At 38.4% G+C, this 27841-nt stretch overlaps 2 protein-coding genes across 4 annotated transcripts in view; one reads left to right on the top strand and one right to left on the bottom strand.

Moving 5' to 3' along the window:
- Nos (Nitric oxide synthase) overlaps positions 1-27841 on the top strand; it is a 277326-nt gene that overhangs the window by 123229 nt on the left and 126256 nt on the right. For all 3 annotated transcript variants that reach the window (XM_071590448.1, XM_071590447.1, XM_071590449.1), the window contains exon 3: positions 16818-16963. In XM_071590448.1, coding sequence (XP_071446549.1) covers positions 16818-16963 — 146 coding nt within the window. The remainder of the gene's footprint in view (positions 1-16817; positions 16964-27841) is intronic.
- Positions 90-14800, bottom strand: LOC139692606 (cilia- and flagella-associated protein 299-like). Its single transcript, XM_071590893.1, has 4 exons — positions 14583-14800; positions 11890-12193; positions 8022-8219; positions 90-263 (listed from the first exon to the last, which is right to left on the bottom strand). The coding sequence occupies exons 1-4, from the start codon at positions 14798-14800 to the stop codon at positions 90-92; spliced, it is 894 nt and encodes a 297-aa protein (XP_071446994.1).

The raw sequence follows: 27841 nt of genomic DNA, 5'->3' as shown, positions 1-27841 counted from the left end.
ATTTTTAACTGATCTCTTAAGTTCTGTATCCGAACCGCCGGCACCCGACCTGGCTATCTGGCTATTTTCGAACCTTCGTCCTCGTTCCCTCACAGTTTCTTCCTCGCAAGGTGGTCGTAGAGCACCACCTGCTCATAGCCGCTATCCGATACGATCACCCTTACCGTACTACATCCAGGAGAATCGAGTTGCGGGTCTGTCGAGATGGTCTTGCGATCATGGCGATGCTGGAATATCACTCCACGTTTCGGATCCAAGATGACCTAAAAGGGTCGTGGGGGAGAATCAGTTATTTGAGGAATCGTTTAATGTTAATCATTTGACTCGTTGGGTAATAGACTCGTGTTGTTGCTTTTGAGGCTCTCTACTCCGCTCCCGATCACGTTTAATCTTTTTCATAATTCAGAAGGATGTCTCTTTAGCATTCATTTTGATGATTTATTATATCCCCCACCCGCCCGTCGATCGCGGTAGTCCAGGGGTAGAGCGTTGGTCTCTAGGTACCTGCAGCTCTACCGAAGCTATATGATTTTTCACCTACCAGATCCTCTTGGGAAACCATAACCGGTACAAGGAAAGGAACTGCCCCCCTACCCTGATGCGTGAATTTCACACGCCGTATAGGGCTTAGTACTGGGTGAACTCTACCACCACCGACCAAACCGACCTTCTGGTTAATTACTGTGTTTATGGTTTTTTTATCCCCATTTCCGCCATCCTACTACAGAGGGAAGAGGTCATGTCAATAAAACAAGAAATATTATGTGTAGAAAATATGGATTTAAGAAGTCATTTTTTCCTCGAACGATAAGGGATCAAAATAACATTGTCCGACCGTGGTAAAGTAATACTCGGGTCTAAATTAGTTTGGTGTGCATTCATCCCCTGCCACACACCCTAGTGGTGACTTGCAGGTTAATTAAATAAGAAATTGCATTAATTAAAAGTCAACGATCTTGACTTCGTTGTCACTGGTAAGATACGTTCATTTGCCAACGACGCAGTGCTTTATCGTGATATCCGTGATCCTGAGGACACAGCAGATTTATCAGATGACCTTAATGCTATAAAACGCTGCTGCGGCACTTGACAATTAGGATTAAACTTAAAAAAGAGCGTAGTGATAACGTTTTGGAAAAAGAGCGATTCTCTCCCGAGAATCTCTCTTTCTTGAGAAAGGTGGCTTGATCACCGAAAATTCGAAAGTTTCTTTTGTTTTTTGTGTGTCTCTGTGATTTTTTTCGCTAGTGCTAACTTCATATGCGTATATATAAATATATATATATATATATATATATATATATATATACATATAATATATATATATATATATATACTACCTCGATCAAAAAGTTCCCGGAATAACCACCGTGTGGCGCTCCCATCGTTCCGATTTGAGTTCTGTTTTTTTTGTTAAATTGGTACATCTGTTGTTGATATTCCCTTTAAATCTTAGTGTCATAACTTGACATTTGCAAAAGTTACGTAGCCAAGAGTACATCTATCTCTGTGTGTGTTGGCGATTTTTTACAATTGCAGAAATGGATTTAAATTTGCAACAACGAACTTGTATTAAATTTTGCGTAAAAAACGGATTTAGTGGCGCACGGACGTTGGAAATGTTGGAAAAGTGTTTCGGCAACGATTCTCTAAAAAAAACGGTCGTTTACCAGTGGCACGAGCGGTTCAGAAGTGGTCGTGAGTCAATCGAAGATGATGAACGCAGTGGCAGACCATCGACATCGAAAGTCGGTGAAAAAATTGATAAAGTAAAAGAAATGTTGGTCAATAACCGCAAATTAACCATCAGAGAAATAGCGGAGGACTTGAACATTGCCTATGGATCCGCCCAAGACATTGTGGTTAATGATTTGGGTTTCCGTCGTGTAGCAGCAAAGTACCTCAATTTCATGCAAAAAAGAGACCGTGTTGACGTCGCAAAAGACATGATTTGCGAGGCTGAATCCGATCCCACATTCATCAAAAGGATCATTACTGGAGACGAGACGTGGGTTTATGAGTACGACACGCAATCCAGACATCAGGCAAGTGAATGGCGTTCACCAAATGAGCCGAGACCAAAAAAACCACGTCGTTTTCAGTCAAAAAAGAAGGCAATGCTGACGGTTTTCATGGATTACAACGGTGTAGTGCATCATGAATTTTTGCCAGAAGGCCAGACAGTAAACAAAGAGTATTATTTGGGCGTTATGAGACGTTTGCGTGAAGCAATTCGCCGAAAGAGACCAGAAATGTGGGCAGAAAACTCGTGGATTTTGCACCATGATAACGCACCGTCGCACAGTGCTATCATTATTCGTAATTTTTTGACGAAAAATGCAACAAATACCATCCAACAGCCACCGAATTCACCTGATTTGGCTCCCTGTGACTTCTTTCTGTTCAATCGAGTTAAAAAACCATTACGGGGAACGCGTTTTAGCAGCCGAGAGGAAGTAATGGAAAAATCGCAGGAAGCACTGATGGACATACCGAAAACCGAATATAAAAAATGTTTCGAGGATTGGATCAAGCGCTGGCATAAGTGTGTTGCAGTCGATGGGGATTACTTTGAAGGGGACAATATAGATTTAGATGAATAAACTTGTATTTTTAATTTTCTGAATAAATTCCGGGAAATTTTTGATCAAGGTAGTATACGCATATATATATATAACCATAAACAGTAATCAACCCGAAGGTCGGTTTAGTAGGTGGTGGTAGAGTTCACCCAGTACTAAGCCCTATACGGCGTGTGAAATTCACACATCAGGGTAGGGGGGCCAGTTCCTTTCCCTGTGCCGGTTATGGTTTCCCAGGAAGATCTGGTACCCATATAATCACATAGCTTGGGTAGAGCTGCAGGTGCCCAGAGTGCCTTGCCTGGGAATCGAACCCGGGACCCTCCGGTCAATAAAAATGTTGAAAAGTTAGCTGGGAAGGGGGTACGAGCCGGAGAGGTTAAAGTGATAAGGGAGAAATTTAGCTGGTAAGGGACGAGGGTCGAGGGAATTGGTCATAAATGGGGCTGCGGTAGGTGAGAGTAAATGATTTAATATAATCTATTTAAATTCAGGAGCATGATCGTAGAAGGCAATGCATACTACATGCAAAGTGTTTTGTTAAAGAGGCATGCCTTTTGGGGGTGATGAGAGGATTATTAGAGGGCATATTTCATCACAATTTTTGTTTCGAACGAAGGCGTTTTAAAGTATCGGGAGAGATAGGCGGTCAGAAAGAAGGATTACAAGAGGCTCTCTGATTATTGTTGAAGATGTACGTGTGTATAGGATTGGTGCGTTGACCAATTTAAAACGTAGGGCATAAATTAGGGCCTAATATATAAATCACCCCACATGCCGGTGAATATTCCCGAAAAAACCGACTGAAAAGGAGACCTAAATGGAAATGGCTCTTTAATCTGTGATGTGACTTGATTATTGGTTCGCCAATTCAAAAAAATAAGAGAGATATTGAAAAGCATTTATATCACCTATAAGTAGGATAAACTACTCCGATTAAGAGTTGCAAAATAGTATGAACACCCCGATTAAATAGAGATTCATTTTGTTACCATGCGTCGTTCTTGCCCGAGGCAAGATTAGAACGCAAAATCTTTGAGTTACCCGAAGTGAGTGCGTTATTGTATGATTAACACGGTCGGTGATGCTTCGTAAATTGTAAAAGATGTCATAATTTTCCTTCATAAGCATGACACCTTTTGATCATTGAATTTTCCGTGAAATGAAATTTTCAAAAGAAAGATAGCAAAAATATTCAAGCCGAATGGAAACCGTTACAAAAGCCCCCGAAAAAATACGCTGAATACAAAAAAACTTGTGGCCGTTTAAGGAATTCAAAAGAGTTGTACTCATTGTTTTATCAGAAAAGGAAATTTACTGAGTTCCAATTTAAATGTTTTCAAGGCAGTTAAATTCACGCAAATACTCAAATTATTTTTTAAGACCTCCTTTTAAGAATTCCTCGGTTTATGCCTGAGAAAGAGCGAAGAACATACTATTAAGTAAGGAGCTATGATGAAATCGAGATAATATAGGAAGCCATCAAGATAGTACGGGATTCCTGGTCGTGGTCTGCCATCCCTTAAAATAATTTAATTGGCAATGCAGATTTTGTCATTGATAAGCCATTTTTCATGAGCAAATATGCATTCTTGTGAAGAAATACCTTTTCCCTATACGTATATTAGTGTAGACTGCAGGTAACCTATAAGTGTAGGTTCAGAGTTTCATGGTTGCTAATAGTACATTTAGTACATTCTCTGTATAGTTTATGACCGTTAATGCTCTTAGAACATAACTTTAGGACCGGGGTGCACTGTGGCTCAATTTCAGATGTTTTCCTCTTGAATAAAATTGCATGGTTTGCTTTTATGTAAATGGAGGTGAATAGGCATCTGCAACTCTTAAATATACTCTTAAGCATTAAGTTTCGTCGGGGGATGGATTTTATTTATTTATGAGTATTTTGAAGTTAAATATAAAATATTGCGTACTTTAAAAACAGATGCTTAAAATTGAAAGTTTGAACTTTATTCTCTGCTGTTTAAAAAATGGATTATTAGGAGTTTATTCCGCAATAATGCGACGGTTTTGCAAGAGTGCACTAACGTTTCACTGCTCAGAAAATTGTTTTTCCAAGAAAGAAACTTCCTGGAGAAAACTATTATCGTTGTTTGCTAGGTATTGCAGGGGAAAGGTATAAACGGTATTTAACAAAATGCAGGTTTGACTTGCCGACCTCTAGGTTTTGAAACACTTTTTCTTTCTTCCCATTTTCATGCAACAACATCTTGCTAGATGACTCGTAAGACAGAGTTCAAAGGATATATGAATTGGTCAAAATAACAATTGATATTCCTGCAACAAATATTCTAGTTTTAGGTGAAACTAGGTGATAAGTTTAAAGAGCTTGAACTTTTTAATTCCATAATACTCCTAAATTTAAGAGCATAAGAGACGACGAATCCTGATCGAACGGTAAGTGAAAGAGAAAAAGTATAACAATTGTTGATAATAACGTGAAAAACTGTCATGATTACCTAAATTCATGGAAGGCTAAAATTGAGTTTTGCAGTTGTTATTAATGACGAAGATGGTATTGTCGTTATTTGACTCAATTCATCCCTAAACGAAAGCAGAATAACAGAATCAAAAATTCTATTTGAGCTTTAGTGTTACAAATACTTTTTGTAACAATAATCACATTAAATGTATGTCTTATAAATATGAGTAGCGATGAAACAGACCCGCTACGTAAACCAATACCACTCAATGTTTGATTTGTTATCATTTTGAGTGCGTGCTCTCATCTTGTCCGGTTTGGAGTAAAAACCGGAGGATTCTCAATGTCATTGGGAGGTATTGATTTCACGCACAGAGTCCACTCAGCGCCCACTTCAGCCTTCCTTCTGGAATTGCCGTTAAAGCTTTCCAGTTGCACCTCCTTCCCGTGGAGATTGATCTCGGAGAGAGCGATCATGACGTTTAATGCACTTCTCCGCAGAACGCAGTGACTTGTGCGTGACGTCAACGTGACGTTAAAGTCGCAAAACGCTTGTATGCCTAGATTATCTCAATCGCCGGGAATGAGGGCGGCAGGAGGAGGGATGGATAATAACGCGTCGTAATCCATTAACTTTCCCCGCGCCTGTATCCCTCCCACTATCCGCATGATGCTTCCTGCTGACGAAAGCTCCCCTCCCCTCCTTTCCCTTGAAAGAGAGAGAGGGGGGGGGGGGAAACAGAGGCCCCCTTCCCTTCTCAACCCCTTCAAATCGCCGCTTGTTTCGTGTCTCGCGCGACGTTCCGCCGAAGGAGAGAGTGAGAGAGGTCCTTGCCGTCGGCCTTGGCGCATTCGCCCCTGATCGACTCCCACTCAACCGCCAGCACACCCGGCGGATTTTCCCAAGCGGTCCCGCGGGGGCGTCAGTGAAGCGAAGCCGATAGTCCATTGGAGATACCGCGCCCTCCAGATTCGGGAGGGAAACAGATTTCGGTGCTTAAATCAATCCTTAAATCCTTAAATTGCTCCTTGACTAGGTTTCTGTTGCCCAAAAACTGTCTTCTTTGTTTAGCCCACTGGAAATTAGGGTCAACTTACATTTCCAGTTGAATGAATTTAATGTAACTTGATCGACGATATGAACTAGTTTTTCAAGAACACAATTGACAATTAAATACGATATTCTTTTGCCAGCTTTTTAGTCACGATTTTTTAGTGTAGTCAGTGGCAAAGAATAAATATAACATCAGCATTCAGTGAAAAAATGTGACTCTCTGAAATAAAGAACTTTGATAAATTTTATGCTTTTGGACACTGAAATGAGGGAGGAGACAAAACGTTGAGTAATTAACTATATACCGCAATGAGTATTATTATTTCAGGTATTATCCACATTTGGTATTTTACTGGTTAAGTACATTTTGGATGGACACAGCCTATACAATTGTACAATAAAAATTTGCCACTTACTTGCCTCTCCTAATAAATAACGCACCTGTCATCCAACACTACTGTAAATCCCCCTTCCATTCCGGATTCCACCTTCCCCCATTCATTTTGTCCAACATACCTATCTTATTCCTGTCCCTTTCTCATTTGCATAACGTTTTCCCCTCTATCACAGTTTTCAACATCCCCTTCCCATTCAAAACGCTCTGAATTCATTTTCCCGGTCCCCTTTTGATTCCTCGCAGCAATCCTCTATCCTCCCTTACTATGCCCAGCACTTCCTAGTTCCTACCACACTCCTCATTGAATGTATTTTAGAATAAATGCATTTTGTGGCATCTGATACTATTATTGCTGGAGTTCTTAGCAGGGAATTCCGCGAAAGGGAACAAGGGTATGGAAAACTTTGGTAAATGGTATTTGTCGTTCAGTGGCTAAAGAAATTAAACTCTTGATATTAGTATCAGATTTAACCGAAACTCGACGAAATGGAATTCTTAAGGCGGAAAAATAAAGGTCGCGTACTTCTGACCATGAAATTTGGGGATAATAATGTTAATTTTTTTTCATTAATGCAAATTCAAAATTATGTTAAATCTCTTGCATAAAAAATATTGTACCAATTTACTGAAAACAATATTACATTTTGGTGATTTGAGTTCTTTTTTTAGGTATTTCAGCTAGCGTAAGCAAATGAAATTTCGAAAGAGAGATTCTCTTAAAATGTATTGATCTTCTGGCGTAAATAGTTGTTCACACTCAACAGCGAATAAAAGAATTATTTTACTCTTCAAGATTCAAATTTTATGAATCTATTTAAAATATGCTCTTTAATGCGTCATACTTCATCGGAATTAATCAGTAAAATTTTGTGAAAGCGTTAGGAGCTCGCTAGGAAAAGATTCATGCTAACCAAAATCGTGTGTGTGGCGCTGTAAAAGACTTGGTACACTGCTGAAAATAATTCATACCCTTGCCCTGGTAGTTCTTCCCAATTGATGTTTAACTGTAATTTCTCCATTAAACTGAGAACTTTGTGGAAGTCTTTGGAGGGATTTGAGCGTTCTCTTGGAAAAGGAACTTTTCCCGGTTTCAATTCCCGAGGAGAAGGCAGGGTGTATGCATTGTAACAAAGTCCCACATTAATATAAAACCACTAGACGAGTTTTGCAGAAATAAAAGTGATCCCATCTCGGAGTATAACTTGGTAACCTACCCTCGTAAGAGGCTTGCTGCGTAGCAGTTGTTGGGCCTCATGAAACTTGATTATTTCCATAAATTGCTCTTTTTTCTGATTTATAATAATGGTTATATAAATATTACTTACAGGTGGGGCTTTTCCTACTGGAATTTAACGTTAAAAGCCTTAAATTATTAAAAATTCTTAAGTTTGTTTTATTTAGACAGTGAATATAGTCGAATGCCATTCGGAAGTTTGGGGACTTAAGACTGTGTTTTTATCGTTACTCTAAGGTTTAAAAAGAGAGCGTTTAGTGCTTAAATAATTCTACACTGTTTTGGAGTTAGCTTAAACTTAAAGGACTTGCCCTAAAATTCCGAGACGACTTCCATGTAGCCGTTCCATGTTTCCAGTGAACAAATGCCAAGTCTCCTTGGTTTGGCATCAGCTTCTTCGATCCTTCAAAATATGCTTCCCATTTCTCGGACTCGAGGCGATCCCCATAGTCGATATACCCGGATAGCTCATGGCCAGCCGCGTTAAAGTGTCTGATGAAGATTACAGTCTGAGAAAAGATTTTATGATCTCCGTCTATCACTTGAGAAAATAAATCGAACAGTACACTCTAAAGATCTCAGCAACAATTATCTCTAGAGATAAATATGACCAATATATTTATGACAAAAACTGTGCAAGGTTATGCTTTGTTGACCCTGCTCTTTAAATTATTTTAAGGTGCTTTCTTCGCTATTCACAGATCAAATAAAATATTAGCTGGATAAAATTTAATTTATTTTGAAAATGAATAAAGTATATTAAAGACTTTTCCAGGATTCGCTCACAAAATATCGTATCCTTACCGTGAATAATACTCCTTTCATCTACATTTATTCTTTACCGACTTTCTCTGCTTAATAATGACAGTCATCTCCTAAATACACTATAAATTGGTTTCAATCAGCATTTTAAAATTAAATTTTTCAATGCAAAATAAAACTCATGCAAGAAAGACAAGTACTAATTATAAACAATTTTTACAAAAAGACAAACATTTACGAGAGAACCATCCGAATGAGCAGCCATAATTTGCTTGTCAGTAGGTACATGTTTATGCACCAAAATTAAACTTTTCAATTACATAGTATGTATAGTTGTTGCAACAGGCATTCTTCAATACAATTTTGATCATTTTTAGATAAATGTCTTTTTATATAAATAATAACTCATATCTTTTAATAATTATAGGAAAACAATACCTAATTCCTTACAGCTAGTTATGATTTGAAGGTATTTCATAGAAATTCATATTTCTTGATTTGAGGTTTTTATTATTATTGTTTTTCTTATTGTAGTAATCATTAAAATATTTGTTAGTAATTGGATCGTGCTGGAATAATCTTTATATGGAATGAACTTTCAACTCTGAAATATTCATCATCTGTAGCCTCTCCGGTTGCATTATATTGAGTGGATTTAAAAATGTTTGTATCCTTTTCTGGTTTACTTCAATCGTTACGTAAGGCCTGATGATAGGGTTATTTTAGAGGTACCGAGGCACTGACTTTAAGCGTTTGTTCAATCATATTAAGTTAAGATGACTGTACGTATCGCCTCTTTTTCATGCATTTACACGTAAACGTAGAATTGAAATTTTTAATGTAAGTACGCCTCCATGAATGACCGAGTTAAAATTTTGGTGAAAGAATAATCATTGTGAATCTCACCAGGTCTCAATAACCTTCAACGATCGAATCAAATCCCCGAATTGGTGTTAAATAGAAAAAAAGGCAGCTGTGTAAAGACAGAGCCGTTATCAAAGCGTAATATGAGTTTTGCTGTTGAAATTTGGTATTCATGTATTAAGAAACCACTTGCAATACGCAATTTATCCGTGGGATGTTCATTGAATTGATTTATTCGTCGCTTCCTGGAGAAAAACTTAAATTTCATGACGAATAGTCACGTTAAATATTTTCCTTTTATTTTATTCAGGTATGAAGGGTTTGTCAATTTGTGTGCTGTAAATAATGATTAGGTAAACAAATGGACATAACGGTATGAGCAAATAGATTTACATTAAGCATCCATAATTGATGGTTACCTTTTTCCTCTGATGTAAAATTTGAGTAAATTACTAATAGTATTTACTCTATGTTGCAAAATAGATTGTCAAAATTTTGTAATTTTGGTAAAATAATCTATAAATGGTATTATCCTGTCCATATGTTTCCTTACCAGTAAAATGGCAAACGTGGATCTCATAGAATGTTATTTTTTCATGAAAAATGTTTTCAGCGTAGATGCACGTTAACTTAAAATTAAGACTGAATTTCTGCTTTCTGAAGTCAGGTTACTTATTTCTGAGGATTTGCTTTTGCGATAGACATTTAAACCTAACGGAAACGGAATCTAATCTAAACGGAATGTCACCATCATTTCCGGGTTGTGAGATACGATTAATGAAGTTTCTGGCTTAAGGTACGTTATGATGAACCCCAAAAAGTATAGACTCACGAATAATTTCCAAAGAAACTGCGGGAGATGCCGCAACAGTAACTTTTAACGGAGTCATCCGCTAATGTGCATTACCATGCAACGATTTCAGAGTGTAAAAATCATTCGCCTTGACCGGGATTCGAACCCAGATCCCTCAATATCCATTAAAAGTTACTGTTGCGGCATCTCTCGCAGTTTCTTTGGAAATTTGTCAAGGTATAAACAGCAGAAGTGTTTAAAGTTGGCTTTAACCTCGTGGACTGTGGCGCGTCGCGCACGACTGCGAATACCTGTGACATTGTATGCACGGTATTTCGTCACAACATCTTGTTCCTTCAAAAGCCCCCAAAATTCCTGAGTTTAAGAGGACGACTCGATAGCTTAACTGGATAAAGCACTCGATCATGAGGGATCTAGGTTCGAATCCCAGTCTAGGCGAATGATTTTACGCCCTGAAATTGTTGCATTGTCACGAATTGTTGACCTAATTGATACCCATCACCGTATTATCATTTCAATGTAGTTTATAAGTTGCATAAATCACCGCCGTAGTCATCACAACGAGCAAACAACTTATTTATTCTATTCCTTAAATATTATCTCATGTTATTATTCAAGGTATTTTCATGGTTGACCATCCGATCTTCCATATTAATGTGGAAGAGGAATTTCTTTAAAGAACTTGATGATCATGAAGTCCCCGAAGACGCAATCCACCCTATTTATAAAGCTGAATAAAAGTTTTATCTTTGAGTTTAACCGAAAAATAGCTCATTAAGGATCACTTTGCTATTCCACATTGAATTTTTTTATGGTGACTTAGGTTCCGTTATAGCGGGCCATCTTCAGACCTGAAGATACTGTAACGAAATCTAGATCATAATAACAAAATTCTACGTGAAAAGCAAAGTTTCTTCTTGCATTATGAAGTATTTCCATCATGTTACGCCTGTAACGATCATGAGAGGGACAAAAACATTTGTTTGTATATTGTGACAGTATTTCATTTAATGGACTACGTTTCTTCGCCGAGACGACATCGTCTGGTCTTGATGATGTCGCCTCGGAGATAAAACTGGTCATCTGTAAATAAATCACTGTAGGGGATCGGGATGGCGCGGTGACTAACGTACTGGCTTCCCAGCCAGAAGGCACGGGTTTGTATTACAGCGACGACAGATATTTTATAGTGTTGTCCCGTTCCCTACTTGAGGTGCTTTGTGGAGGGCACCTTGAGTGCGCCGTCCGTAGGATGGGACGTTAAGCTGCGGACCCCTTGGCGCCTTTCGTTAAGAGTAGGCTAATGCCTACGCCGAGTTTCTTTCCACCCTTCATCCTTTGCTATCCATCCCCTATGGCGTAAATGACCTGAGCTGTCGGTCGCCTCCCATAAAAACTACTTTTCATCACTGTAAAATTATACAGGCTCAGTGTTTTAGTGTATCTTGAGAATTTTCAATGCAGCAATATCAGAGTGTAAAAATCATTCGCCTTGACGAATGTAAAGATCAAGTAAGTGTAGAAAACATTTGCCTTAACAAGTTGAATGACTTTTACACTCTGAAATTGTTGCATTGAAATGCAAACTATGCGGATGACTTCGTTAAAAGTCACTGTTGCGGCATCTCCCACAGTTTCTTTGGAATCTAGAATTTTCACGAACTGAACCCTGAAACAACAGAAATCTGAAGGAGTTAAATGTATATTTGAGGAGAACTCATGTTGGAGAAAATGCTTACGGCCAGGACTCCCATTCTGTTGGCCTTCTCCCTAATGGCAAGCTCCCTCATCAGAGCATCGTCCTGCTTCTTTCTCTGGAGTGACGAGTCCGAAACCAGGGTGGACAGACTAAGGCGAGAGCCTTCGGCCTTCTTGGTGCCCAGCATTCGCCACTTGTGAATGGAAGGAGTCTGCTTCTTCCCGTTTTCCTCGAAGAAACCCTCACTTGCCATGACACATTTCCGTCTCTTTGGGCGAAGCTTCTCCCTCAATCTTGCCTGAAGTCTCTGCAGTTTAGCTTCGGTCAGCGTCACCCCCGTGTGTCTATGAATGGAAGCCGATCCGTGAGAATGTCGAGTTATAGGTAACTACTTCGAGGCCGACGGGTCCGAAATGTGTTACGTGCATGCGATTCATTCTCCCACTCTACGTGTGCCTATCCAAGCCCTACTTGGGAATAGGAGATATTACGTAACTGGAGGAGAAAGGAGTCGATTTATGAAAACGGTGAGAGTGAGGGAGAGTGGAGCCGCGAAGGGGAGAGAAAGGTGAAGTGTGCCCTTTATGATTTAGGACCACAATGGAATAGCACATACGCGGAGGGTTTGATGGTGTGGCCTTCCCCAAGGTCGCAGCAAAGAGTGCTCCGGGAGTATATGCGCGTGACCGCTCTCTCACCATTGATTCACGCAATTCACACCCATTGAAGCGCACGTTAGAGAAATGCACATTCCCGAGAGAATAGGCCGCAATAAATGTAGATATGTGTTGTATTGGAAAATCTTTCAACAAAGGTTACTCGCAATACTGGGACTCTTGATTTATTTTTTCAATATTGTCTTGGGTGAGTAGCCTAATTTTGATGCTTAGAAGTAGTCCCTATGTACGAGATATGTTCAAAAAGTAACCGGAGTTTGTAATTTCGCATAATGCATAGTGCATCATGAGTTCTTGCCACAAGGTCAAAAGATCAATAAAGAGTCATAATAACATGTTCAATGCCATTAGCGTGAATCAATACGAAAAGAACGCCCATATTTGTGGCGGGACAATACATGGCTTTTCAGCCACCCCGATAATTCACCTGTTCACTCTTTGCTCATGAAATTTCGCCCAAACACAGCACTGTAATGATGCCCCAGTCTCCATATTCGCGTGACCTTTTTCTGCTCCCAGAAATGAAGAGAAACTTTAAGAGCCGTCGTTTTACTAGCGAATATGAGATTAAACATGCATCGCTTAGAAAGCTAAAAGCTATGACAAAGATCAAGTTCTAGAATAGTTACACGAGGATTGTAAATAGCACTGGCATAAATATATAATATCTTATGTGGGTTACTTCAAAGGGGATAACATTGATATAGACGAATAAACATTATTATTTCAAAAAACTCGAATTCCCGTTATTTAGTGAACACACCTCGTGTATTATGTAGTAGGGAATCCATCGCGCTTCCATTTAGTGTCTTTATTCCTAGTCTCACGCCACGAAATATTAAATTGGTTTACATCCTGGCAACGGCTACGTTCAATTATATTCATAGATAACAATTAAATTCTTAAGTATCCGAAATGATCACGTGGACTTGTTTCACGTTTCTTGCTTGCGGTATGACGACGTGATTCATAAATTGCACGGCAAAATCGTGAATTTTATTTTTTGAATTGATAGTTGGCCACGTGCATACGTATTTCACTGCCAAGAACAGGCATCGTGTCACTGATTTAATGATATAGAATATAACAAATTGAAAATTAAATACAAAGATTTTGTTTCTAAATATTAATTTTATTTAACCAACTATTGGGATTATTATTTTTTCATTACCGCCCTTGCGACTTTCACTCTTAAGAATTTGAATCTTTCTCTCCGAGAATATAAGGAAATTGGGGTCCAACACGCTTTTAAAACATGAAAAATACCTGTTGGAACTGTTGATATATAGTTTTCCAAGAGATTTTCTCGAAATGCAGTATCCATCTTTTTGGTCATCTTTTACCACCATAAATCAAATATAAAATAATACCACGGAACAAGTATTTATCCTGGTAATTAATCTGTCTCAAAGCTAACTTCTAGAATAAACGACCAAGACACACGCATATACCTAGTTTGTGTTAAAAGTATCGATATTTTAGATATTGCTCTAATGCTTCAAAATTCTTCAAAGTACATCCCTTGAGGGTCAACACAATTTTGCCAGCGGCTTTCCGACAACTCGAAGGCTCCCTGGCCGCCGGATTCCGGAAGGTTACGCGTGCAAGCTTCTTTGATGCCACTTATGGTGCCATAGTGGGGTCCTTTGAGGGAGTATTTCACATTTCTAATTAGGAAATAGTCTGCTGATGCCAAGTCGGGAATGTAAGGAGGTTGGGGAAATCGTGGTGATGTCATTGCAGGAGGTCTACGCAAGCAGACATTCGACTCTGCTCTTTTGGTCGTCCATCAAGACCTTAGGGATGAGTTTAGTACAGACCTTTCGCATAGCCAAATTTTCTGTGATAATGGTGTGTGCACTGTCATCTTATCAATGTCAATACGATATACGATCATGCACACACTTAACCGACTGTCTGAAATCAGCACTTCGCCCACAGGTCAGGGGAAAACTTTCACCGATACATTTTATATAAATCTCGTATATCTGCCAGCATATGATTTCTTATCAGTTGGCTCAGCATGAAGGTATTGACGCTGTTCCTCTGCACTAACCTGCATCCGAGAGCCGCGACCATCCTTGCAGCCGTATAACTCTCAAGACGTATTACGTCCTCGTCCAGAACCAAGGAGTCTAAGTAGGCTTCGTGGTTAGCGAACTTAAGAACGCCCTGTTTCCCTTCATTCTCTTCTTCATCGAGCGTCTTCTCGTAAGGGTTTCTCTGCCTCAAGAACGGCCCGGGGATCGTGTCAGAGGTGTCGTACCAGAGCATGGCGATCAAATCTAACCGTCCTACTCGTTCGATTTGAACTTCGCAGAGAGAACAGGGTCTGTTTCAAAGGGATGATGATGTTCTGATTTTTTCCATTGTTTACTTAATTTCTATTGTCTCAATGAAAAGGGAGAAATTTTCCTGCAGGTGTAATACTGCGAATTTTAAAGTGGAATTACTGCAAATTTCGTCGATCTTCGATGACCAGAATTCGTTGCTGCTAAGTTACCAATGAATGCATTGTTGTTGTTACCATTCCCAAGTCAATCATTGCCTTGCGCGTAGCACTCTCGTTTTCACCTGTTTTTTTGTTTCACACGCTAGCTATATATATATATATATATATATATATATATATATATATATATATATATATATATATATATATATATTTATATATATATATTTATATATATTTATATATATATCATTCAATGGTTGCTCACTGTACTCAATTGTTTATTTCTAATTACACGAGACCTATATTTATTCTGACGCTTAGGGAAAACACCAAGCCTAACTGTTGATGAAAGTTTTACTTATTTTTCTTAACGGAAGATAAAGCGTGCATGGTTTTTATAATGACGCATTCACGAAAAAAACATCATGGTCACCTAATTATCACGTACAAACGACTATAGTTCGTGCAGTTTTTTGGCCGTCAATAGTGCTTTGATAATTTTAGGTATTATGATTTGTTGTTTAATTCTTATCATAAACAATCGTGATCTCAAATTGCAAATATTGGGCGTAAAAAATAAAATTCACTTTCAAAGTGGTTGGGAAAAACTTGAAAGTAACAAATTTTAATTTTGTTCGTGATTTAGGGGTAGGTTTTAGGAAAAACTGAACCAAAAATCAAGTGCACTTAGTAGCCTTTTCCTTAAGATCCAGCAACTTCTTTTGAATCTCATCTTTTATGAATGAATACGGGAAATGTCACGTGGTGCTCAACTAATTTCTCTTTTAAAATTAATACCTTTAAGAATTTTGATTTTTAAGGATTTTTTTCCTAAACTTAATGCAAAAAATGAATTGATTGCATTTCGAGTACCTCAGGTTTAAGTTTACGAAAAGTTTTCTAATTTAACTGAAGCATTTTTGGTGAAAATAACTGATTTCATTCGTGCATCCGTCCAATTATTGCATTATCTCCCTCCCAATGCCTGGGTTTGAAAAAAGTCACACGTGAAATAAAATAGAATTTTGACATGTGAGATTCAGTTTGCTTGGTTTCAATTACCTCTAAGCAAGGTTTGATGTTAATAAATTTCCGATTGCATTTCCGGCATTTATCGATCAATGCTTCAATTGGCTGTCCGATGAATTAAAAACGACTCCGGCTGTAATGAATAATCATCATACTCCTTATATAAAGAATAGAAACCCGGATTGCGTGCTATTTATCGTGAGGTCCAAAACTGCTCAAAGCGGTGAATTTGCTTCAGCCGCCTGCGTTATAGTATTGTGTGTATGTCCTTGCCCTTACCTCTGTTTGGCGTTTTTCAAGTACTGTAATATCTTTACCAACTACCCAGGAATTTAGAGGTGGAAGCAGGATTAACGTAAATATTATTTTCCCATTTATACGTGCATTAATTGTTGTGGAACCGAGTTTTGATATTTTAAGGTAAGTAGATTAACTTATTTCTATTTACTGGTTGTTCCTTTCATCGCTTTACATCTCTTCTATACAATTTATTTTGATAATATTTTCACACAATTCACTCATGAATTTCCACAGTATTTTTATTTAGGTTCTGAGGCCAGGGAATGTGAAATATTTTAGCATATTTTATTGGTCTTAGAGTTGGCGTAAAATTTTTCTGTTATTTTGTAGAAAATCCTGTTACGATTATATTGATAAAAAATCGTCGTCACGTATGAGGCATGAAGTGGTCTATTGCATTGGGATATTCATTTTCACGCGACTGGTGATATTGTAAAAATCAGAAAATGCACATGCATGCAAATGGTTCCTCTTTCAATAGTGTTTTTTTTTCTCTCCACCTTTCAGCCGACCCCGTGTAGTGCGCAAGCATGTCTCGGCAGTGTCATGAGCGTGGGGCTGTCGAGTCGGCCCGCTTGCACCCCTCGCCCCAAGGAAGAACTCCTCCGATTGGCCAAAGACTTCTATGACCAATACTTTGCTTCCAATCGACGGTAAGTACCTTTATGATAACTATATTTGATTGTTGGTTATAATCTCTAAAATATTTTCTCGACTCCGTGCTTTAATATTATGAGAAAACAAATTTCCACAAATCTGCGAGAGAGTGCAAATTTGTTTTTCTCGTAATCACGAATTTCCACTGGATCTCGCCTGTTAATATATCCATGCTTTAGTTTTATTGTACGATGCAGTCACTGGGAAATGACGTACTTGTAGTGTTTGGTGCTGAGAAATAGAATTCCGGATTGTTATGTGGAAAAAAAACATTTTTGTACGATTTTCAAATATTTTAAGCACATCAAGGTGTGCAAATTAGCAAGAAATATGAGGAACTGAATTAATTCGATTCATATTCATTAAGTTTAAATAATGGAAAACTTTTTTTTAATTAAGCACCCCTAGCGACGTTACTTTCGTCGGATTTCGCCGGTTTAGCATATCAAAGAGATGGACAATGTCAAGAGCCTTCATTCATTTTTTTAATTTATGCGCATTTTTCTTAATACATGGCTGATTTATTTCTTACCGCGAAAGCTTAAAATAGAGATTACGTAAATCTAGGTGTTAGTGAACCAGAGTGGACTCTCAATTTGTAAAAACTTCCAAGAATGTTTGTTCTTTTAAAATGTGTTCTTTGAATTTTTCCTTGAGCTATCTCAATAGCGATTCCAAACGAATCAATTGAAATGCATTGAATATCACTTCGCGTTTGTATTACGGATCTACTTTGTTACTAATCCGACGCAGACTGGGCGAGTTCTCAGTTCGGCGGACGTAGCTCGAAATCTAATGGCCGTAGCTGAACGGAGAAATCGGCAGCCTGAAAAAATCTAGTGACCACTCAGTTGTTGCAGCATGCTCCATTTGTTGGTTTGTGCGTGATTAGATGAGTCCGGTCTTTTTTCTCATTCCATCAAAAATTCCTTCTGCTCAAAGCATCCTGCGCTCACCTAAGCAGTTCTCAACTGCGGCGTGTATTCGTGTTGCACCTATTTCAGCAGGTAGTTGAATGGAAATTCAGCTGACTCAGAGGGGAGTTTTTGCACTTTTAAAGAAAGAATCTTTTCGACATTAGTCATTAGCTACAGCCCAGTAGTTTCCTTCGCATTTAATCTAATGTCCCGATGACTAAATGCTCACTGCTTTTCCACAGCCTCCCAATGCTGCGATAGCGTATGACTCGGAGGGGAGCGTCTGTGTTGGTGGCATCCAATCTACGACTTGCTTATGAGAGGAGGAAAAACGCGTGTGAAATGGCATTGCTCAAGCGTCTCACGTCACATCGCGTCATCCGATGTCTTTTTGCGCGGACTACTCGTCTCAAAAGACCGTCGCCTCCTGACCGCGCGCTCGGATGCAAATGGATGAGCTTCTTTCTGGGCACTCTTCACCTTATCCTCGGGCCATTTATTTCCCTTCTGCGACCCGCATTTAGACCTCACTGCTCTTCTACGTCTAGTCTATTGTGTGCGCGCACTCCTTTAGGGGACGGCAGAACTTGTCATGCGACGGAGGGATTCATTGCCGCCCTTCTCCCAAGCCACTCTCTTTCGAGGAATCATCGCAAACACCCGCTCCGTCACTCCCCAACCCCTTCTTCTTGTCACCCCCCCCTTGTTCTCTCTCTCTCTCCCTCTCCACGCAGCGGTCATTCAAATGTAGTTTCCGGAGTTTCCGGACAGCCAAGCAGGCAAACGAATTCGTGTCGTCCCCTCAACTCCCAGTGGCATTGTGCCTCTTACTCTTCCTCGTTCGGAAAATGTTTTCTGATGCACCCATTCCTTCCGAAAATAAAAACGTGTGCCTGAAACAAAAACAGGGCGACTCAAAGTTTTGCGCCCTTTTGGGAGTGATGTCGCATTTCATTGTCCGTTCAAATTCGGGTAATTAGCTTATCGCGTTCAGCTATTGAATAACCACTACTGAGGTACAATTACCGATTTCAGCTGCCATTGAACCTTGCAATTAAGCATGAATTCCTAAACTTGTGATTCATCAACAGAGGGTTAGTTGGTGTATACCTTAATTGGGCTCGTGGAAGCTATCTGCTATTGTGAACTCAGTTCAATTAAATATTTTTAAGTATTTTTACTAAATCAAATTAAAGGTCATATAACGGAACAATTGTTTCAGGAAAGTTTAACCTAAATTAACTCTTAAGTCAGTCCTAAAGTTTATTTAACCAAAAATATTTTGGCTTCTTAGAAAATTCGTGTGGAAAATCTTTCCATCTCTAAATGGGAAAATAACTCTTATAACAGCTGACGGACGGAATTACTTGCTCTTGAAATTAAATTCTCGTTCTCTCTCTTTTTGCCCTGCATTGTTACCAACCTAAAGTTAGTCTTATAAAATTATCCATTCATCAGGTCAAATTATTTGTTACGTGTGAGTTTCTGAGATAAGTTTTTTCACATAAAATAAATATCAAGATGTTATAACGGTATACCGTAGATGGAATGACACAGATATTCGTATTCGTGCTAATTGCGGAAGATTCCACGAAGTTAAAGCCAAACTTTGAACACTAAGGTATTTTACCTCTGACAAATTCAAAGAAACTGTTGGAAATTCAAAGTAACTATGGAAATGATTTTTACTCTTTGAAATTGTTGAATTTGGATGCTCGTTAGCAGATGAATATGCATAATGGTACTGGTGTGGCATTTCTCGCAGTGTTTTTTAATTCGTTTGATTGAATCTAAGTTTTCTATATCCTATAGTTGTTAGGTTCCCATTAGATCTGGGGAATTTTATCTTTGTTTCTATCTTGAATGATCAATATTATTGTTATTCTGGAAAAAGTCTATTGATGTGTATACTATCGCACGCAGGAAAATCTTTTTCGTACAGAAAACTAAAGTGTCTGTATGCACCAACGACGGGTACAAGATTGTGCGGGAGTCGAGACCGTCAGCTTTGGGTGAGCACTGAAGTATATTACTCCACGATAATTCAGGCCGACTTATCATTTCAGAGCAAAAGTAAAGGGATTTCCATGCCCCACTATTTTATTCATTTTACTTTTTTTAAGTTGTGCTGAGGATTTCTCATAATAGGCACATGTCAATAGCACAGAGCTGCTGTTATCGGAGGCGTTATCAGCCATCCATACACGAAGTGACTGCGATGTTGAACTACCTGTAGGATAATAGATCTAGGGTCTAGTTGTAATGATGAGATCTAGCCAAGTCGAATCATCTAAAATTCTTGCACTAGTTGTCTGTGAGTTGGGCAAAAATAATTTTGAAATCATAAGCAAGGCCATCAATAAAATATCTTTCCCCACATTATATCACTGCTTCTTTGTTTCACTCTTTGTTATTCTAAATGGTAGCCATCATGTTAAAACTGTTGCATATGTATTTCAGACAAGTACAGCTGTGACATGGTAGTTGAAAAACAGGTTTAAAACTGGGAGTGAAGCATTACATACGTATGTTTGCTGGCTCAAGACGTAACAAAACGACACGGGAATCATCCTTGTAAAGTGTCTCTAGGCAATCATAGGCGCATCGTGAAAGGCGATAAAGCCGAAAAGTTTGTTACTATGGCACTCAATGTCCCAATGCTCGTAAAAATATCGCAAACACGAGGGTTTTGCTATTTTTAGGTCACTTTGAGTCTTTGGAGAGGAATGAGGAACAGGCGTATCAACAGAAGTACCAGAAAAATATCAAGTTGAACGCAAAGAAGAGTAAAAAGAAAGCATTTTGGAAATATTCTTTGGAAGAAGCTTGCATTAGAATTTTCATTTGTGGAGTTTGAAACCTTTTCCTATTAAGAACATTTTTTTATGTGTTTCTTGTTCTTTCAAAGTGGTCTCTTGTGTTCAAGACATGGAAGGTAAACAAAACTGAAACCATGGTAAAAATTCGTTCCACACCGCAATTCGAGTTTCTTTCATTCAAATATAATTTACGTTATATAACGAAACCTGGCAATTTAATTTCTCATTATTAACAAATCCATTTCTCAATCCTATTCTTTAAACTAAATAGTCATTCTCGAAGCATTAGTTTTCGTCTTTTAATTTACTTCAAAAGGTGGATTTTTAAACATAACCGGAACCAGGGAGCTGTTGCCGATGAAGTTGGCTCGAGGAGCGATTTACTGAGATTGAACGAAACACGTTCCAAATTTCTTTGAACTCAAGTTGGTGCAGAGCGATGAACCGATATTTAAGCAATTTAAGAAAAGAGGGATGCTGAACCGATTTAATTCTCTTCACGACTTATATTCCGTTTTTGACATTGCAAGTGCATTCGATTGTAAGATTACAAATGCTCTTCCTTTCCGAAATAACATGCATATTGGTACGATAGCTTTCGTTCGCTCGTCGGAGGAAATCCATTTGACAATTTATGACATGCACCGTGACTTTAGTGAGAGGTACGTGACTAGTATATCTGGATAAGGAAAATTACAACTGAAAGATTGAGTTGAAAGAATGAGAAACGTTGTTGAGTCAACTGCCTTCAAAGATACTACCAGAATCTACTTTAAGGGTACAACCCATTCCTAAATTTATCTATTTCCAATTAAAAACGGGCTGCTTAATTCACCAAAATCCACGATTTCATTAATTCCGGAAGTAATCGAATATGCGAAGGGGAGGATTCTTCTGCATGCTCCCTCTACTCTCAGTCGAAAAAGACCTCAGCAAGGGTAAGAATGCGAATTCGACGGGATCGCATTGTTCCTCGACTGCTTTCCTCAATGCCTGAAGTTGGGGGAGAGCCTGCCTGCTATGAAAAACCCACATTGGAAAGAAATGGCACCCTTTGATCTTCATGCCAGCTACTAATAACTGCGCCAATTGACTGACTACCTCCAGTTTTCCTAAAAGACGAAAATCCACGTTCACTGCATGTACTTTCCAAGTTGATTTACTAAGCGTGGCAGTCTAAATTATAAATCAACGAGGGAAATTTCAAATACCACTTTTTCTATTTACAAGTTATTGAATTCCATTCATTACAATAGCATGTAAACAGAACTTTTTATCAGACATGTTGATGAGTTTACAAAATGTAAACGCAAAATAATGCCATCACTCCCATTCATAGGACGATATTTCAAACAATTTGAGGCATAAAGGAGGAAATAAAAACAAAATATTCAATTCATTTAATAGTTTTTGTAGTAAAATATTCAGTCTTCTCAAAGCCAATATTACGATGGCTGTTCGATAAAGAGTTGGTCATAAATATTTATTCTCAATATTTATTGGTCAAAATTGTAATGATCATTTACGGTGAATGTTTTGTACTTAATATTTTCTTCAATTTCCATAATGTTTCAATTCTTTTTTTAGAGAGCATTCCCAAATTTATTCCAAACTTATACCGTTCAAAGAACAAAAAGTAATGGTTCCGAGGCGAATATTTCGTTCAAAAAATGTTAAAATGTTTTGGTTTCCATAATTGATTAACCTTTCATCAAATGTTTAATTTCATTCAGGAGAAGAAGGGGAATAGAATTCTGTGTGGGTATAAATATATATGAAAACATATAAACAAATATATATCTATATATTTATATCTACATATGTATTATATATATATACATTTATGTACAACGTTAATATGTATATTAACATTTCATATATATATATATATATATATATATATATATATATATATATATATATACATATTTATATTTATATGAAATTTTGAATATTGAAAGAAAAAACGAACGACGTCCAATAATAGAAATTTATAGGTTTTGTTTAATTTTTCATTCCTGATTAAAAATCGTTTAATTTCATTCTACGCATCATTTTGCTCCAAAGCTTTCCTTACGAGACCGTACTAAGAATGTCTTTCCACTCATTTTTCAATTTTGACGCAATCAATCTTTGGGCTGAAATTATCGGTGGCCATTCATTTTGGCTATTTGCGGTTTTGCTGAGCAGCCCTGAATATTTCAAGATTCATGAAAGTGATAAAGTGAACAGATCATTCGTAGCGGTTGAAATGGTTCTGTATTTAACGAAAATAAAAGTCAATCATAATGAGTTCCGCATGTGCCCATTTTTTCCATTTTACGAGCATAATAAAAAGAGCTTCAACGATGCATTACAATTTTTTCAGCAAACGGGTAATGCATCGTTTTTTTATATATGATGAATAAATTTTATGAATACGAATTACTGAATCTGATTTTATATTTGATTAGTTCATGCTATATCGTAAAAATTCCACGCTGATACCATTAGCATATTGTATTTTTTGTTTTATTTGGTCGGAGTACAGAAATTTGTTCACTCTGATTATAAACTATAGTCAAAAGGTACACCTTTCTCCCCATTTTCCGGGTCTCCACCAGGAAGCGTGCGTTTACGTTGTTAACAACAGTTTCTATGGGGTTTCAAACTGCGTCTTCATTTCTAAGGCATTGAATGTTAGTCTCGCCCAAAGAATGTAGCGATAGCAGAAAGTTTTCGTTGTCTTTGAACTTGCTGCTTCCATCTTAAAGCACTCTCTTCCAAGCACTATGGACAGAGTATCCGTCTTCTATAATCATGTTTTTGTGCATGCTTGTGATTTCAATGACTTTCTGTATTGGTCTGAGATAGTATATCTCTTTTTTTCAATGATACGTGTATATGCTTTGTCAAAAAGGACATCGCGGCCGCGTTCACTCCAGATGTGTTCCTCGATGATGGAAAGTTGAAACTTTTTTCTTTAGTTGGTCTCCCGTATTCTTTCAGTCACAAAACCGACCGAAAATGAGAATAGAGAAGACGATTATCTTCTTCATAGGGCTTGAAAGAGAATCATATTAAGAAAGGGCCAATCGGAACGCAGCAAGTTAGCGGTATATCTTGTGAAAAGACGGCCAAAACGTCAACCCGAAACCTTCGACCTGAGGACGCAGGTTGGAACACCCGCGGAACTGATGTCACCAATGTCAACGCCACGGCGAATACCCGAAAAACTGGGAGAAATTCTACTGCTCAACGCCACGGAAATCTGAGAACCAATAGGGATGATTACTTATATTTTTAAATCTTTAATAGCACTTTTATTTTGCGCTCTTACTGATAAATTTGATTTGGTGTGAAGTATTCAATTTATTTTTAACTTCATAATTTTTCTCCATTTTCTAGGGCTGTTGATCACGAACGAAAAAAATGCGAAATGTGAACTACATTTTAGTCTCAGTCAAGTACTTTTTCAATCTAATGATTAATGCTCCCCTTGGCCCTTTTTCCCGTCCCCACCCCGTGGAATACTCCTTAGCAAAGTACTACCTTCCGTCCGCTAGTTATAATTCGATATTTTCTTAGAGTAACAGAATGGGGGAAAAAACAAGAGGGGTTGATTTAATGTGATATTTCCTAAAGTCAGTATTCTTGAAATTTCAAATGGTCTGCCAAAAATCTCCCTCATAACATCAAAAATCAAGTGTTGTAATTTCACCAATGACTTGAATTTGCCACTGATATCGCCGTTGTTAAATGATACCTTAAGTCAGAGAAAGCACAGCCTAGTTTTATGCTGCCTATTAAGCGATTAAGAAGGAATCCTGGCCTTTACATGGCTGAACGCGTGACGATCCGCGACATTCAAATTTCTCCCTCCCTAATAATATGAAGCGATGTTCCTGGGAGGGTGAAACAGGTGGCTCAAAGGAAATGTGATGGTTTTTGCGGAAGGGAAAGATGATTTTGGGAGAGAGGTAATGGGACGAAAGGATGAGAATGGGAAATGATATAAGAATGAAAGGAAATTCCCTTGATATGCGCCTTGGTGAGGGAAAGTCAAGTAATTAATTCAATTTGAGCGGAATTAAAACCGAAAATAGATCCTCCGGTCGCAATAAACCAGAATTTCCGTCACTCTACTAATAGAATAGAAAACTGTAAAAGTATGAAGCGGTAGAAATAGAGAGAGAGAGAGAGTCACTACTCAGCAAGCAAATTGTTTATTCCGTCTTTCATTATCGTCGTTGTTTAAGTCTATAATTCAGCCAACTTTTATTTATTTAGCATTAGTCCGAAAACAGTACATTTTGACCTTTACATCGGACTAATAACAATAATGATAATAATTATCATATTTACAAACACCCAAGTCCTAGGTGTAGGAAAACCCATCTAGGTGGTAATCGATCCCACGACCCTTGCGGACGAGGACGTTACCGCGCTGCCACCGGGATCGGCAGAGACTATGAAATCCGACCGCCAAAATACGCAAAGTAATGGCAAAGGTTTTTCATAGCAAGTCGTTCTTTGAGTCTTTATATCTGATATTATACTCGTATCCTAATGATGACTCAGATTTGAGTTTAAATTATTTAAAAAAAATGAAGGATTCTTGATGAATAATTTGGAGGATGTATCATGTTCGTCATCTAATGACCCCATGCATAAGACGTATTTATCACTTACGTGGTTCAAGTGATTATTTTTTAAATAGAATGTAATTTTCAATGAGATAAGAATGATCTCTTCTTTTATATAATTTTACCATGATTTATACTTCACGATATTGTGTCAAAGACCAATATGCAATTTCAAACTCAAAATAGTTATTCGAATCTTTTCGAATGATAATATAACTCATGAGTTTCAAATTCCAATTGTAAATGGTCAGTTGATGGTTTCATTTGATTTTTGGAATGAAAAAACTATCGAAAAAAGCTGGTAGATGTTCTTCGGAAGCAACCTATCTGAAATTGCGTCGACCCCAGAGACCCTTTCCTTTCCCTGTTTCAGGGATTTAGGGATTTGGCATTGAATAGAGTAGAATGGAAGGCTACAGCAAATCAATCCCAGGATTGAAATACTGATGACTTATATAAACACACACACACAAAAAGGCACATACAAACAGACATCACACATACTTATCGATGATATAGAAGCACTCATGAGAGAAGTATAACGCTTGGGCGGGACAATAGGACACATCAATACGTATAAATAGAGAACACGCAAAAGGACACGCATCATTTCGGATAGTTTGTGTATATATATATATATATTATTATTATTATTATTAGGTAATCTACCGGTTAAGGTAGGTTTTTGGATGGACACAACTAATAAATAAAATAATTTGTGACCCATAGCAAAACATAAAATCCAGCATCCTACTCTACATCGGGTCCCTCTTCATCTCTGAGTACCTTCTTCCTCCCTTCATCACGTCCAACATCCGTAACCTGTTCATAAAAACAAATATAAAATTATATTTTTTAACAAATATATATATATATATATATATATATATATATATATATATATATATATATATGAAGAAATGGAAAACTGTGCATATTCAACCGCATTATCATGACCTCTCTGGTTCCACAGATTCGCGCCAAATCTGTCGGTAGAAAAGGAGAGAGGGAGACGAAAAGAGGGAGAGAGAGATAAGAGGAAATGATGTAATGAGAAAGGGTTGGTGACGCGGTGAATGGCAGGAGCGAAAGACAAGCGTTAGGATGTTGTTGGTTACTGGCTTCTCTCGTCAAGGCACCCGCATTTCTAGGGAGCAGATGGCGATCTGTAGTCGTGGAAACGAATGCGTGTGGAGGGGAACAGAGGCGTCATCGTGGGGGAAGGGGAGAAACGTAGCAACATCGCGGAGCGATGTTCAGGAGCGGTTTTCGTCGGAACGGCTATGCGTGTGGGTGTATCAGCGTGGGTGCGCGTGGGTCTCTGTGGATGTGTAATGAAGCAAGAGGTTGGGGGGAGGGGGGTGTTGTCATGGCTCTCCACCGGAGCGGGCCCGAAATTGTTCTTGCTTGCGGAGGAAGATTTTTGACACGGTCGTTGACAGGATTTCGTTCAGGCTGATAACCCAACGAGAAAGCTTAGATTAAAACGGATAATACCTTATCCTATTCAAATATATATGATGAAAATAAATCATTTCACAACGTGCAGCCCAAATTAACAATAATAATTCACGATCAGGATGTATTATTGATGTTAAACAGGCTGACGTCAGTACAATATGAAATGAATGCATGAAGGCTGTCCGAAAAGTATTAGAAGAGAGTCAATTGCAAAAAATTTACTGCAGAATTGATATATTCCATCAAAAGTCTTCAAAGCAGCACCGTAGTGTGTCCACACACCGCTGCCAGCGTGTTTTCCACGCCTCGTACGCCCTCTTGAAGGGGGCGTCCGGAATACTGTTGAGCCCCCTCGTCACGGCATGTTGTAACGCTTCCACCGAGACGTGGTGACGTCCTTTCTGCACAGATTTTAGACGGGGGAAGAGGAAGAAGTCTGGTAAGGCATTGTTTAAAAATTTGGATCCTCACGAGTTCACGTTGTATAGGTTTCGCAAACGAACGATCTGCACTCCGCAAAGGCTTGGAGCCTACTACCACCAGCCTCCTGCCTTTCCTGAGATTCCCCTCCCTCGGACCCAGCCAGAATAACCGCCGCCCATTTGTCTGTTCATCAGGGAAAAAATAAGTCCTACTAACTTTGGGAAAGATCTTGTATTATTACTGGTATTAAACTGGTTAAGATTACATTTAGATGGATGCAAAACTATTCAACGTTACTGCAATACTTTTCCTTGTCTCTCATGATAAAACCTGGCATCCTACATTACAAATAGTCCCTCTTCATTTCCTCATACTTCCTTCACACTTGATGCTGGAGAAAAGACTCGTAAAAGTTTAATTTGGAGCGTAGCAATGTACGGCGTGGAAACGTGGTCATTGAAGCAGGAGGATAGACGTAGACTGGAGGTTTTTGAAATGTGGGTGTGGAGAAGAACGGAGAAGGTGAAATGGACAGAGAAGAAAACAAATGAGGAAGTACTTGGTATGATGGGCGAAGAGAGGGGTTTGTTGGGAGCAATCCTATGGAGGCAGGAAAAGTGGCTGAAGGG

The sequence above is a fragment of the Hetaerina americana genome, unplaced genomic scaffold (genome assembly GCF_022747635.1).
Source record: "Hetaerina americana unplaced genomic scaffold, ioHetAmer1.1.p SCAF_4, whole genome shotgun sequence".
NCBI lineage: Eukaryota > Metazoa > Arthropoda > Insecta > Odonata > Calopterygidae > Hetaerina > Hetaerina americana.
This window is presented reverse-complemented; position numbering and strand designations above follow the sequence as displayed.

Excerpts from the sequence above, each read along its gene's own strand:
- LOC139692606 (XM_071590893.1), bottom strand. The coding sequence starts at position 14,800 with ATGCTCTGGTACGACACCTCTGACACGATCCCCGGGCCGTTCTTGAGG. Across the intron at positions 12,194-14,582 it reads GTCGCGGCTCTCGGATGCAG|ACACACGGGGGTGACGCTGA; the intron begins GTTAGTGCAGAG and ends TTCCATTCATAG. Across the intron at positions 8,220-11,889 it reads ACAGAATGGGAGTCCTGGCC|ACTGTAATCTTCATCAGACA; the intron begins GTAAGCATTTTC and ends ATCTTTTCTCAG.